This window comes from Denticeps clupeoides, chromosome 14 (genome assembly GCF_900700375.1).
Source record: "Denticeps clupeoides chromosome 14, fDenClu1.1, whole genome shotgun sequence".
Taxonomy (NCBI): domain Eukaryota; kingdom Metazoa; phylum Chordata; class Actinopteri; order Clupeiformes; family Denticipitidae; genus Denticeps; species Denticeps clupeoides.
The window spans coordinates 15,779,601-15,794,197 of record NC_041720.1 but is presented as its reverse complement, the minus strand read 5'-3'; the positions used below and the strand labels follow the sequence as shown (position 1 = coordinate 15,794,197).

At 41.6% G+C, this 14,597-nt stretch overlaps 1 protein-coding gene across 1 annotated transcript; it reads left to right on the top strand.

The window, feature by feature from the left end:
- The first annotated feature begins 198 nt into the window (after positions 1 to 198).
- On the top strand, positions 199 to 12,161 carry hadhb (hydroxyacyl-CoA dehydrogenase trifunctional multienzyme complex subunit beta). The gene is made up of 16 exons (XM_029002811.1): positions 199 to 276; positions 647 to 711; positions 792 to 833; positions 936 to 1,026; positions 1,782 to 1,826; positions 5,771 to 5,870; positions 6,342 to 6,429; positions 6,705 to 6,892; positions 7,263 to 7,443; positions 7,847 to 7,968; positions 8,581 to 8,660; positions 8,887 to 8,934; positions 9,787 to 9,874; positions 10,772 to 10,846; positions 10,987 to 11,151; positions 11,870 to 12,161. The coding sequence occupies exons 2-16, from the start codon at positions 654 to 656 to the stop codon at positions 11,903 to 11,905; spliced, it is 1,407 nt and encodes a 468-aa protein (XP_028858644.1). The 5' UTR covers positions 199 to 276; positions 647 to 653; the 3' UTR covers positions 11,906 to 12,161.
- Positions 12,162 to 14,597: the final 2,436 nt, after the last annotated feature.

The window sequence follows — 14,597 nt, the reverse complement described above, 5'->3', positions numbered from 1 at the left end:
ATGAAGGCGATTGTTTTCTGTAAGGCCTAAACACAATTTAAAAACTACAAAAAATATAAATTGTGTATATGTAGATGTGTATAATCGAACGTTAAATTTATATTACGATTAGGCAGAAAAAAATTACTCGAATTTTAAGCAGGCAAATATTTGGCCTCCCTTTGGTCTCCTGGTAGTACTGAGTGCGCTTCCCTTTTTGTAGTCATTGGCCGAACTGGGTCAGAACAGTCAGCAGAGAGGCACCAGTCACACACTTGAGGAAGAAAACGAGCACTGGTAAGTCCTTCGTTGACAAAAAAAAAAACGAATTCGTCTTTTATTTTGCGTGAATGAACAAATGTGGTCAATCGTGAGGCTTTGCCTTTGAAATTAGAATGCCGCGCAGCGCGACACATGCTAAATTGCTAATTTGCCGGTTTGAAAACGCACTCTCCTGCATAAACATTGTCGGCGCCGCATCAGACATTTGATCGGGTCGTAACGAGTGTTTGACCCGGCGCGGTCGCCCTTGGCAGGCGGCGGGGTGGATGGAAGTGGGTGAAGGGTCATTCGGGCTTGTGGGCGGGGCGGCAGTCTTCTCTTGGAGCGTTTTTTTTTTTTTTGAGGCTCCCGACCCGGTTCTAAATGTGCAAATCCGTCCCTGCAGAGGAACCATGACGTCCATGCTGATGCACTCTCTGCGGAGCGGCCCCGTGAGCCCGGCCCGGTTCGGTAAGTCCCCTGTTCATGTCCACAACATCAGCTCATCATTCTGAACAGTAAAAAAAATAATGCAACTATTGTTATTCCAGCGGCGCGGTGCCTTAGTACGTCTTCTCAAGTCCATGCAGCAGGTAAATAAGATTAAAAAACACTCCTTTTAATCATCAGGTTTGTTTTCAGAATGTTTGTGATGAGTATTTATTTCCTTTCTGTTTCCCGTAAAACCACGTAAGCCAAGACCAAGAAGACCCTGGCCAAACCCAACGTGAAGAACATTGTGCTGGTGGATGGTGTTCGCACGCCTTTCCTGTTGTCCGGCACCTCGTGAGTTGGACAAGGCAGAGCATACACACTATTTTTCTTACATTCAGACTTCCTACAGTCATTGAAAAGCTGGAAGAGGCACACGGAGTACTACATTTACAACTACCACGTTTTAAACTACTATAGGTCTATAGTATCTTTGCTGGCTTAACGTAGTGTACCGTGTCACCTGGTACTACGTGCCTTGCTTCCGCAGTGTGTCTCCTTTTAAAAGTAAAGTAAATTACAGCTGATCTACGCCCGAAAACGATTGGTCCATTTTACTCGGGCTCTGGCTGCGCAGACTTGGACGAAGAAACACTGTTTGACTTAAGCTTTTCGGGTTGTCACAAGTTTAGTTAAACAATATTTTTTCTCATCATCTCATATTTTCACAGAAATTTAAGAGAACATGTGGTCATGAAAAGGCCTGGAAAATCTTTTGTAAAAATGTGTAAGAACCCTGTGTATTATACATTATAATGAGAGTGTAATGTGGTCGTGGTGTTGCACTTTGTAATGCTTGTAGATTGGGACTAGATGGACAAAAATATATTCAGAAATAATTATAGACTATCATAATCCACTACTAATTCAGCAACCACAGCACAGTCATCATATTTTTATCTCCCATCTCAGTACAGACAGTCCCCCTGGGACAAGTCAGTGTCTTGGTAGCCTGTGACCTTCAATCTTCTTTATTATTCATTTTCATCTAATGCTGGTCTCTTTTTTTTTTTTTTTTTTTTTTTTTTTTTTTTTTTTTTTTTTTCCAGGTACAGTGACCTGATGCCTCATGATCTTGGCAGAGGTGCTTTGCAGTAAGTAATGATCCAATTGATTAATGCTGTAAAATGATCTGTCATTTGAGCTCATAAAGATGTCTGTAAGTCTGATTGGGGAAAAGTTCTTGTTCAGGGCTGCCCAGCCCAGTTCCATCCTACAATTTTTGTCTGAAGAACATTGTTTCTACTGATATCTGAGTGCCTTGGGCAGGTTGGGGTGGTTTAGGATGGCAAAGCAAGAGAAACTGGGTTGAAAACCATTCTCTTTATGAAACAAGGACCTCTAATGTTAACTTGGTAACTAACATTTTATGGTATTAAAAAACAAACAAATAATTTAAGCACAGCATTGTAAAATGGCACATTTTTATACATTTCAGACATGTATGTATAAATAAACTATATAAATAAATTGATGAGAAGCAGTTTTTAAATCATAGCATCATTTTAGTATTTTCTTAATTCGAAATAATTTTCATGCTGAACGGAAGGGTTATAACCCACCAACTAGTCTACTTGTAGGGTGCTAGGAAATCTGTTGTATTTAAAAAAAAAAAAAAAAAAAATCCATTTTAATTCTTCTGAATTCCATGTTTTCCTTCATAAACATATTTATTCATCTAAAACTGTGTGATTTATGGAGTGGATGCAATATGACATCACATTTTTTTAAAATCACATTTTGTAAACCATTTACATGTAAATAATATGTGCATTTCATGCAAAGAACTATTTCACAATATTACACATTCTAACTTTTGTTAAATACAATTTCACATTCAAAATCAATGTAAAAGGTATCAACTAAAAAAGCATTGGGGAGACCTGGAATACCAAAAAAAAGTTGTGCCCACTTGCATAATGAAATCAGCTGATTTGTTTGCTGGCATGAGCGGCTCATGTTAGTTTGCTTCTTTTCTCTGTTTCTGATATCAGTTATTCACTGTACGTGGTGCGTGACATATATGTTCATACAAAAGAGGTGTTTGTTCGATTCATAAAAAATTGTCTTGCTACTGTTCCGATCTAAACTTAGCACTATGAGCGGTGTTCCAGCAAGCCAAGCGTAAACGTAGCATATGCGCAGGACCGATCGGGCAAGTGCTCCGGATTCGCCCCTGACAACCTCTTTGCCGTATCTGACCACGAGTTTACAATTGTGTTGGTGTGCAAGTCCTGCTCAACCAGAAACACGTGTAGTCGCTGCAGTTGCCAGAAACACAATTATACACAATTCTGCATTTTACAATGGATTCCATTTTATTTGTTGGATTCCATGATTCCGTCCACGTTTTCTGTGGAAATCATAGGGCCCTATGCTTGTATAACTTTGTCAATCGAAGATGGTGGAGGTATTGACGCACGCCACCTAAAGGTGTGAACACTAGCTAGATGTGTGAATGTGATTGAATGGTATGCGGTGCCTCACTCTGTGTCGGATCCCACCACATGCCCAGTGTCCCAAGATGCACTGCAGCACCTGCAACCTTGACATTGAGTAAGCCATTAAGGAGAGTGAGTGAATGGTCATTAGTGTTGTTTTTTGACAATTAATTTTTTTATTTAAATACCTTCCTCAACAAACCATTTTGACATTTAAGATCTACAGGGAGTGCAGAATTATTAGGCAAGTTGTATTTTTGAGGAATAATTTTATTATTGAACAACAACCATGTTCTCAATGAACCCAAAAAACTCATTAATATCAAAGCTGAATGTTTTTGGAAGTTTTTAGTTTGTTTTTATTTTTAGCTATTTTAGGGGGATATCTGTGTGTGCAGGTGACTATTACTGTGCATAATTATTAGGCAACTAAACAAAAAACAAATATATACCTGTTTCAATTATTTATTTTTACCAGTGAAACCAATATAACATCTCCACATTCACAAATATACATTTCTGACATTCAAAAACAAATCAGCTACCAATATAGCCACCTTTCTTTGCAAGGACACTCAAAAGCCTGCCATCCATGGATTCTGTCAGTGTTTTGATCTGTTCACCATCAACATTGCGTGCAGCAGCAACCACAGCCTCCCAGACACTGTTCAGAGGTGTACTGTTTTCCCTCCTTGTAAATCTCACATTTGATGATGGACCACAGGTTCTCAATGGGGTTCAGATCATGTGAACAAGGAGGCCATGTCATTAGTTTTTCTTCTTTTATACCCTTTCTTGCCAGCCACACTGTGGAGTACTTGGACACGTGTGATGGAGCATTGTCCTGCATGAAAATCATGTTTTTCTTGAAGGATGCAGACTTCTTCCTGTACCACTGCTTGAAGAAGGTGTCTTCCAGAAACTGGCAGTAGGACTGGGAGTTGAGCTTGACTCCATCCTCAACTCGAAAAGGCCCCACAAGCTCATCTTTGATGATACCAGCCCAAACCAGTACTCCACCTCCACCTTGCTGGCGTCTGAGTCGGACTGGAGCTCTCTGCCCTTTACCAATCCAGCCACGGGCCCATCCATCTGCCCCATCAAGACTCACTCTCATTTCATCAGTCTTGACGTTTCAGCTTGTGTGTCTTGTTCAGTGGTGGTCGTCTTTCAGCCTTTCTTACCTTGGCCATGTCTCTGAGTATTGCACATCTTGTGCTATTGGGCACTCCAGTGATGTTGCAGCTCTGAAATATGGCCAAACTGGTGGCAAGTGGCATCTTGGCAGCTGCACGCTTGACTTTTCTCAGTTCATGGGCAGTTATTTTTGCGCCTTGGTTTTTCCACACGTTTCTTGCGACCCTGTTGACTATTTTGAATTAAACGCTTGATTGTTCGATGATCACGCTTCAGAAGCTTTGCAATTTTAAGAGTGCTGCATCCCTCTGCAAGATATCTCACTATTTTTTTACTTTACTGAGCCTGTCAACTCCTTCTTTTGACCCATTTTGCCAAAGGAAAGTAAGTTGCCTAATCATTATGCACACCAGATATAGGGTGTTGATGTCATTAGACCACACCCCTTCTCATTACATAGATGCACATCACCTAATATGCTTAATTGGTAGTAGGCTTTCGAGCCTATACAGCTTGGAGTGAGACAACATGCATGAAGAGGATGATGTGGACAAAATACTCATTTGCCTAATAATTTTACACTACCTGTATAAATATAATGAAATGTATTGTTGACTAATAAAAACGAGATTAAGTATGTTGTACAAGATAAAAACGAGACAAAAATGTCTCTTTTATTAATGAAATCAATGTTTGTTTAATTGCATTATTATATCGTGATTTCTGTTTCCTTTATCTCCCATCCGGTCAAACTGATGATGTCACTTCCACAATGCGCCATTGTGGAATTAATTAGATTTTAGGATACTTCTGATTGGTGAGCAGATGGCTGGGAGACGAATGACTAATCGATCTTTGGACACTTTCTTTACCAAGAAGTGGAAAAGAAAACTAAACGCGTGGTCAAAAAACATGGAACAAATCAGAGCGTTTTCTGTGTACGGAATAGATGTATTCTTGAGTCTATAATGTAACAATAATATATTAATAAGATAACGTTTTAATTATGTTTTGAATAAAATGTCTTTCTCTGTTCTACTGTTATACTACTTGTACTATACTGGCTGACTAAAGACTAAAATGCTCAGACTTCTAGTCATCTGAAACTTGCCTGGACTAAAATGAGTGGATGAGTATAGACTTATAAAGACTAAAATGACACTTTGATGCAAAGACTAGACTTAAAAACACATCACAATATCTTACTTGTTGTTTCAAAAGCATTTTAAAGTTCAAGGCATCTGCAATATATTCTATTTGCAGAGGCACGTTGCCATACGCTTAAGGGCAACTGTTTCTAACTGAGAATTAAAGTTATGCAGCTACTCATTAAAACCTTTCTGGACTTAAAACTGTGGTATGCTGCCTGTACTAAGACAGGCAGTGTAGGTTGGGATAGCTTATGATTTATTCAAATAAAAATGGCCCATTATTTTATGTGTTTTTGTTTTTTTTTGTAGGGGTCTCTTGAACAGAACTGGTGTGCCTAAAGAGATCGTGGATCATATTATATATGGAATTGTCATCCAGGAAGTGAAGACCAGCAATGTTGCCAGAGAGGTTGGTGCCACCGGCACCTCAGTGCAACCTTCCGATTCCTTACCCGCTAGGCCACCCACTAAATAAATTCACATGCATTAGCATAAACAGAAATGCTCTGAGAGCACATCCAGTATGAACTTTATCACCGGTTGGCAGTGCTTCCGTCAGCTATGACAGCATAGTGGCAGCATATGACCAATCCTTGCATTCCTATACTCACAAAGCACCCATCTGGAAAGTTCCTTTATAATTTTACAGCTGGCTCAGGTTTATTTGTGACCCAGATTTTCTTGTGCCACTTTTTTTTTTATATAATTTTTTTTTATAAATAGGCCTAAAAATGTAGTTATATTTGTGTTTTGTCATTGTGAAACACTGCAGCACAAACAAAATATGTCTTCTGCAATTAACCCATCACCCTTAGCAAACAGTGGGCTAACTGGAGCAGTCCAAACTAAAGGCTGTATGTGTTCTGGCTTGTATTTCCAGGCGGCTCTTGGAGCAGGGTTCTCTGATAAAACGCCCGCTCACACCGTGACCATGGCATGCATATCATCCAACCAAGCCATGACCTCAGGTATCCTCCATATTTAAGTTGATCTAAATGTAGACTTCTCAGCGTATGGTGAGTGGCACAGAACTAATAATCCATAATTTAGTACATTATTATTGTCTTATTTTTAAGACAGCTTCATGTTCGTTGTTGACCTAAACAAAGAACTGCATTAATGATTGAGATATTTTGTTGCACTTAAAAAAACACCCCACATACATGCATACAGTATGTATATAAAATTTTCAGTATTGTGTGTGTGTGTGTGTTTTTTGTGTCGTGTGTGTGTCGTTCTGCAGCTGTGGGATTGATCGCGGCCGGCCAGTGTGACGTTGTGGTCGCTGGTGGGGTGGAGTTCATGTCGGACGTGCCCATTCGCCATAGCCGCAAAATGAGGAAGACCATGCTGTCCCTAAACAAGGCCAAGACTTTGGGCCAGAGACTGTCACTCCTGGGCAGCATTCGCATGGGTCACCTCATGCCTGAGGTACTGTTGACACTGTACATCACCTTACATTTACATTCACGCCACTTACAATCAGTAGTTACAGGGACAGCCCCCCTCGAGACACTCAGGGTTAAGTGTCTTGCTCAGGGGCACAATGGAGTTGGTGGAAATTTTGGGTATATGATCGTTGTTTCAAAGTCAGACACTGGCTTTTGAAAACTAAAATATTTCATGATCTTAATGACCAAAATCACAAACTCAGTTATGATGTGTATTCCCACACTTTTCCTTTGTGGTGTTATGCTACTGCAAAAAATTGTGCTCCCTCTAGTGGTCTTTATTTTTTAAACATTAAATCATTAGATATTCCATGCTTCAGCACTTGCTGTGTATTGCTTCATATTTGCAGCTCCCGGCTGTGGCCGAGTTCTCCACTGCGGAGAGCATGGGCCACTCTGCCGACCGACTGGCTGCAGCGTTTGGCGTGACTCGGGTGGAGCAGGATGAGTACGCACTCCGCTCGCACAGGCTGGCTAAGAAGGCCCAGGATGAAGGCCTGCTTTCTGACATCATCAGCTTCCAAGTTCCAGGTAACCATTTACATTTACGGCATTTATCAGACGCCCTTATCCAGAGCGACTTACAATCAGTAGTTACAGGGACAGTCCCCCCCTGGAGACACTTAGGGTTAAGTGAACCTGGGTTTTCTGGTTCATAGGCGAGTGTGTTACCCCTAGGCTACTACCACCCTGCGCTGATATTACGAATCAAGCCTTCCGCACCTTTTACCATGAAAATCACAGAAAATGACTTGTAGAATTCAGTAATTTCGGGACAGTTTTAAGATAAGAGAGCATTCAAATTGACATTTCTTTAGTTCAGACTCAGCTTGATAATGTAGAAATTTAAAATATTGCTTTATAAATTTGTAGTGGGGGGTGTGTTTGTATATTTGTTAATGTTCCTGATGTTGAGGTGCATTTTTTCATCCAGGAAAGAATATAATCTCTGCAGACAATGGCATCCGTCCTACCTCTATGGAGCAGATGGGTAAACTGAAGCCGGCTTTTGTCAAACCCCACGGCACAGTCACTGCTGCCAACTCCTCTTTCCTTGTAAGAATGAAGCGGCCGGTCACTTTTGTTTTGTTTCAGTTGGTCTGTCTGTTCATTAAGCTCTTTATATGAAAGTAATTTCATTGGTGCTTATACAAGGTAGTGAAAAATAAACTGCATTTAACAGAATGACAATCAGCAGTGTTCCTCCAGGACCAACTCAGGGTTAGAAATCTTGCTCAGGGACATAATGGAAGCAAGTGTGGTTTGAACTTGGTGGTCCATATTCTCATGTCAGATGGGATGCTTCTAAGAACACTATTTTTGAGCTGGTACTAAGCGTAGCGCAACTTTTAACGTGGGACTTGTTCATCAGCGTAAGGTGAGGTGTCCTCAGGAATTATGCAATTATACATTGCACATAAACAAGAAAGAAGCACTTGGTAGATATCTGTATCTTGAAGCAAATTTTTGGAGTATAAAATGGGAGGAGCCTGATTAACGCCAGCTCCCCCAAACGCTACTTCCCCAATGTGGACTATTTAATCCTGTGCCCATCAATGTCACAGTGAACAGAAGTCTGCATGTAAAAAAACCATTCAAATAAACACTGTATTTGTGTTTTTTTTTTTTTGTGTGTGTGTGTGTGTGTGTGTTCGTTTGTGCTCATAGACAGACGGAGCCTCTGCTGTGCTCATCATGTCTGAGGAAAAAGCCTTAGCCCTGGGATACAAGCCCAAAGCATACCTGAGGTAACCAGCAACAGTGTCAGTTGTAGCGCCATGTACACTCACTTTACTCCGAATATTACTGCGGTAGACAGCAATTATAATTTGAATATGTGTTTGAAATTGTTGCTGTACGCACTTCAGTGTAGATTTTAGAAATAATAGTTGACCACAAAACGTTACTGTACTACATTCTGTATACACTTTTAAGAATCAGACTTAATTGTGGTGTTTCGCTTTGTTTCTTCAGAGATTTTGTGTATGTGTCTCAAGACCCTAAAGATCAGCTTCTCCTGGGGTGAGTATAGAATACTGTAACCATGGCAACATATTTAAGACTACAGACTTCCTTCATGGACATGCTAATAGGCCCCTTAAATCAAATGCGCATTTTTGACAAACATTTCATCATAGTATGTACAGGAAGTAAGTGTCGCTGATTGGCTGTTGATTATCAGCCCATGAAACCCACAAAATAAGGGGGGGGGGGCAGTAGTGAAGTTTTTCTGGGTCCACTTGGTCACAAAATAAAAGTGCATAACAAAGCATTAACTCCATCTGTCTATCTATCTATCTGTCCGTCCATCCATCTGTCCATATCTTGTACAGTTCCTGCTTGTACAGTTCCAGGTCGGTGATGGAAGTTAACACTTTATACCCTATACATGTTGTCTGGGCTTGTTTTAAGCTGTTAAAGTGTCGTAAAACCTGCTGTGAGTATGTCCCTTTGACCCCCTTTTTCCCCCAGGACTACTACTTCACTGTATGCTAGTAGTGTCATAACAGTGTGTAATAACAGAACCTTCTTATTCCAAGGGCTGCAGTGACGCCGTGTGGTGGACTAACGTAATGACGCTGATATCTCTACTTTCAGAAACTCTTGGAACGTTTATTGATTGCGCAAACAGTTCAAGAGTTACAGTAATTTAAGAAAATCTGTCGTCAGGGTCAGCAGTGGCGTGAAAGGGTTAACCCAGAAATCTATGCTATCTAGGCAAGGTTAAATTTACAGCAGTTAGCACAGTGTTCCAGAGTGATTTACACACGTCATTGTGTAAATTGGTTCACAAGGACCTGGTTATCGCCTTAACATTGTGCTGGTCAATGCTTATCAAAATTAAGACAAAGTGCTCTTTCTTCTTCAACTCAGCCCCACCTACGCCACCCCCAAAGTGCTGGAGAAGAGTGGCCTCACCATGGAGGACATTGATGTGTTTGAGTTCCATGAGGCTTTTGCCGTGAGTGTCCTGAAACATTATTTTATTAAGAAAGAACTTTTTTTTTTTTCAAATCAGTATTGAAGTGTAAACGTTGAAATGTAAAATAAGTCTCGCTCGTTCTTCATTTACGCTGCCCCAGGATCCGGTTGGACTAACGCAGTTCTCTCGTGTGGGTGGGCCTTCGCGTCATTGGCCAGCAGGTATTTGACTGACAGCTCCGTTCCCCAGAACTAGACATGAGAAGTTTGCCTCTTTTCAGAGAACAAGCTCTTGTGGCACTGCTCTTAATTTGTCACCCGTAGCCTCATACTTTAGCCTTACTTGTCAAATATGAATGCTTTGTGTGTTGATAAATCATATTCATATGCCAAGTAAGGCTAAAATATGAGGCACTCTGGAAAGAGCCGAACTTCCATCGCAACTCTGAAACCTCTATCACTGCTGTGCGTGCGCATCTCGCGGTAACAACAGCTTGCGATCGTATATGGAATGAGATTTGCACACGATCAACTGCACAATTAACCAATTATAAGTATTTATGCTGATAATGATGTGATTCATAATTTATATGTGATCGCTAACAGCTGATGCTGTTCTTGAAGCCCACGTATCTCGCAGTGATAAGAGTTCAGGGAACGGAGCTGTCACTCAAATACCTGCTGGCCAATGAGGCGAAGACCCGCCCACACGAGAGAATATTCAGGCAGCGTAAAACGTAAAAGGGGGCGGGGCGACTGAAAAACGAGCAGCGAAACCGAAAGTCTCACAAGCGCAAAATGAAAAAGAGCGAGATGTCAGCAAAACGTCATATTTTTTGTTGGATATTAGGAAAGTTTTGTTTCAAATTGTTGCCACAATTCTGATTCCATAGGCTTTTAAATGTTTTTGTTTGCGTTGTAACTTTGGTGCTTTCAGGGGCAAATCGTAGCCAACCTCAAGGCCATGGATTCTGACTGGTTTGCCCAAAACTGCATGGGGAGGAAGTCAAAGGTAATTTGTTGTCGGACCTGATCTAGTCATTCGTATATGCTTTTCCTGTCTAGAGCCCAGCGTCCAGACCGTCTCATTTATGGTTTGTTTTGTACGTTCAGTGCCGCGCCTTGTGCCTAAGCCTGTTGTGTTGTTCTCAGGTGGGGGTCCCGCCAATGGAGAAGTTTAACACGTGGGGTGGCTCCCTGTCCCTTGGCCACCCATTTGCTGCCACCGGGTGCAGGCTGGTGACCACAGTAGCCCACAGGCTGCAAAAAGAGGGGGGGCAGTACGGAGTGGTGGCTGCATGCGCCGCTGGAGGACAGGTATTCCTGCCGAAGTATACATATGCCCAACTCGCACGCGCGGATACGGAGTATTCTAGGGGTGCCACGGTACAGGTGTTTTTGGTCCACAGTTTCGGTTTGTTTTCCGTTCATGTTTTGTGCATGAAGATGACAATGTGTAAGTCAGTCCAAAAGCATTTTTAAAAATCTTTTAATCATTTATATTTACAAATGATTGGGCCATTTGGACCAAAAACAGAGAATCTGGACTATGCACTACATATGCAGTACTTGCAGACTATTAATACATGCAGTTTACGCTGTGACTGCCATCAGGCTTTCAAGTGCTTGCTTATAGTTTCATCTTTTAAATATGTGTATACAACAAACATTAATATTGTTACTAAATGAAAACACAATGTAGGTCTGAATAGAACTAAACCTCAGTTCAGTATAAATATAGCTGCGTGCAAATATTGAAAATATTAGCCATACACCCCCACACACTCTATAGACTAATTAAGTGAGGTTAAACAATTTTGCAGTGACTGGGACAGCTTGTGATTACCTATGAATATAAGTCTGTCGCACGCAGTAATCACACAGAAAACTTACAAGTCTTTCAGTTGCATGGGGGACCCCAAAATTAGTACAAACCATAAAACCAATATCAGCTGACCTCAATATCCTTTCTGTGCAGTGCATAATAGCAGTTATGCACTGAGGTATATTACAAAGTGGCTGTTTTGTGTTGCAGGGGCATGCCATGGTGATCGAGGCGTATCCCAAGTAAAACTGGACAAGATGGTGCATTTAGCCTACATGTGGGGGGACACATATACACACAAACACAAGGATTTTCTGTACATACTAACTCTGCATTGCCTTTGACAGATTCTCAACTATCTACGATTTAGTAGTCGGATGTAATTTATTTAATGTCTAGACAATGACCTTTCTGTGGGTGCATAATAGGGTTTGGTCGAGGGACTGACATTAAGCAGGCCGGGTTGATCGAATGACATTAAATCAGTTCACCTAAAACAGCCTGAACGTGTGTGCCTCTGTCTCTTTTTTTTTTTTTTTTTTAAAGGAACTTTATAAAGACCTGAAACGATGTTCAGAAAGAATGTATTACCATAGTGAAAATAAAGTATCTCTCAAGTTTCTTTCAAAAGTTGTTTGTGCCAAGACTGAAATTTTCTAAATTTTTACACTTTTAACCTCCACAGCAAATGCAAGCGAATTCTTCTCTTCAAGACAGAACCTCTTGTTAACTTATTTTTTGTTGTCGTTGTTTTTAGTGAGAGGAGGGTTAATTGTCTCCCACGCACCCGGGGGACCTTTTTTATATTTAATATCCAGAGACAGAGTGGCTTAGATGTCATATTTATAATGGGAATAATTGCTCGCTTTCTCTCTATTTTTTCCAACTCTACTCTTTATCCCCGAGGACCCTGGGCTCCATTGGTGTGTAAATATGACGGAGAACAGAGAGAGATGGTGTTGTGTCGTTCGCAAACGATTGGTTCAAAAGAACAAATCTTTTAAAGGAACTTTCTCAAGTGATTCGTTCGCTTCTCAGTGCAGTTGAGCAGTCTGTTCAGGTTATACGTTCAGTGATCGAATCACTCACTGAGCCAAATTTGCCGAGTTATACGTTTTATTTATAGGCGCCTTTCTGACTCAAGGACATCTTTCAATCAACAATACAACATACAGCAGAACTAATTTAAAAGAAAAGATTAGAAGGCATATATACTGTAAATCAATTAGACAGTGGGTGCAGAGACAAAACCCTGAATACTCAAATATGCATTCAGCATTTCAGATTCGGTGAACGAGTCTTTCGAACGGATCTTTAAAGGTTCGAAAGACTCAGTAGATCTAAAAGAACTGCCGTGCCCATCAGTGGAGAGAGAGACAGACGCCGGTGGCGTCGCTCGGGTTCCCGGATGAGCGGCCACGTGATGCGGCGCGATTCCTGGTCGTCGATTTAAAAAAAAAAATAAAAAAATCTTAATTTCCGTTTAAAAGACGTCTCGGATACATGAAATACTTTTTATTTATGATAATAAGACAAACGGCAATACTTTTTTTATTCACCCGTCACTTCGCGCCCCTGGCCTACTTTTGTATTTGCCTGTTTATGTACTTATTTGTGCGACAAAAAAATGTGAGGGCTGCGCGGGAGGAAAAAAAAAAGTGAAATGTATTTTTATGGGCGCGCAAAAACGAAGCTAAAATGTAAACAGCGGTATTTATTATTTTATTTTTTTGCTTTTTTTTTCGTTGTTTAAACCAGCCTTCAAAAAAAAAAAAAAAAGAAAGAAAAAAAAAAAAAAGCGCGTCAACCGGCGAGACCGACGCGGTGCGCGGGGCCGCGCCTTCCCCTCCGCCGGGGCGCGCGCCTTTCATCACGCGCGCGCCTTTTACGCCGTTTGACTGGAGGAAGCGGCGCGGCTGTCGGTACAAATCCGTCAAGAGGCGGCCTTTCATCTCGTCCTTCCGCGGTGCTCGGGTCGAACGACGAGGAAGGAAGGAGGATGAGGAGGATGAGGCTTCCTCCCCCGCTGCCAGGCCCCAGAAACACGAGTCTTGTAGAAAGGCTTTTTATTATTATTTTTTTCCCGCCCTCCCGACGCACCTGTGAAATAGGCGAGGGAGGTGTATTTACTCCCGGCTTCGTTTTTTAAACGGTGATATATATATATATATATATCATTTTTGTATATTTTTTGCGGGACTTGTTGACAGAATGTTACCAGTGACTGACAGAGAGGGATTTTCCTGGTTTTTCCTCTCTCTGACACTGGCTGATCCTCAGGGGCTGCAAACGCGATCCGACTCGGCTCGCTTAACGTTAAAACCAGGCAGCAGTCATTAAGGCTTTTAGAAAAGAGACCCTCATTACCCCAATAAGGATAACAGTTTCTATATAAATATATATATATATATATATGGAGGGGGAACTGGTGGCTGTTACTGTCACATGCCATTGGGCCTGATGCCATTTATGGGCTTTAATGAATGGCAGCCCAAAGTGAGGAGCCATAGCCGGCCATTTAATGGCCCCCCTAATTACTGCGAGCTGCCAGTCTGGGGTTTGAGTGGCACTCCTGGGCAACGCGCTGGCTGTCAGGTCGGACTCCCATCGTTAGCGGCACAGCCGGCCCGGGATATAAATATTTTGCCGCGACTGTGGATGTGGAGCGCCGAGGAGCAACTGGCCGACCTTTTGCGGTGTTGACTGGGCGCGAAGGCTTGCCGCTTAGAGCTCGTAGAAAATTACGAGCACTGATGAGCGCCGGATCTGAAGAGCTCGGAAGTGCGGGCAAGGCTGCAGGAACGGCGTCAAATCCAGTGCACTTGTCTAGAAATAATAAGTTCTTCTTCCGTTTTTGGTCGCTAGTACAATAAGCCGTTTGGGGTGAAGTGAAACGACTGTTATGTTCGGATCAGCCTGCAGTTTGTGTTTGCTTAAG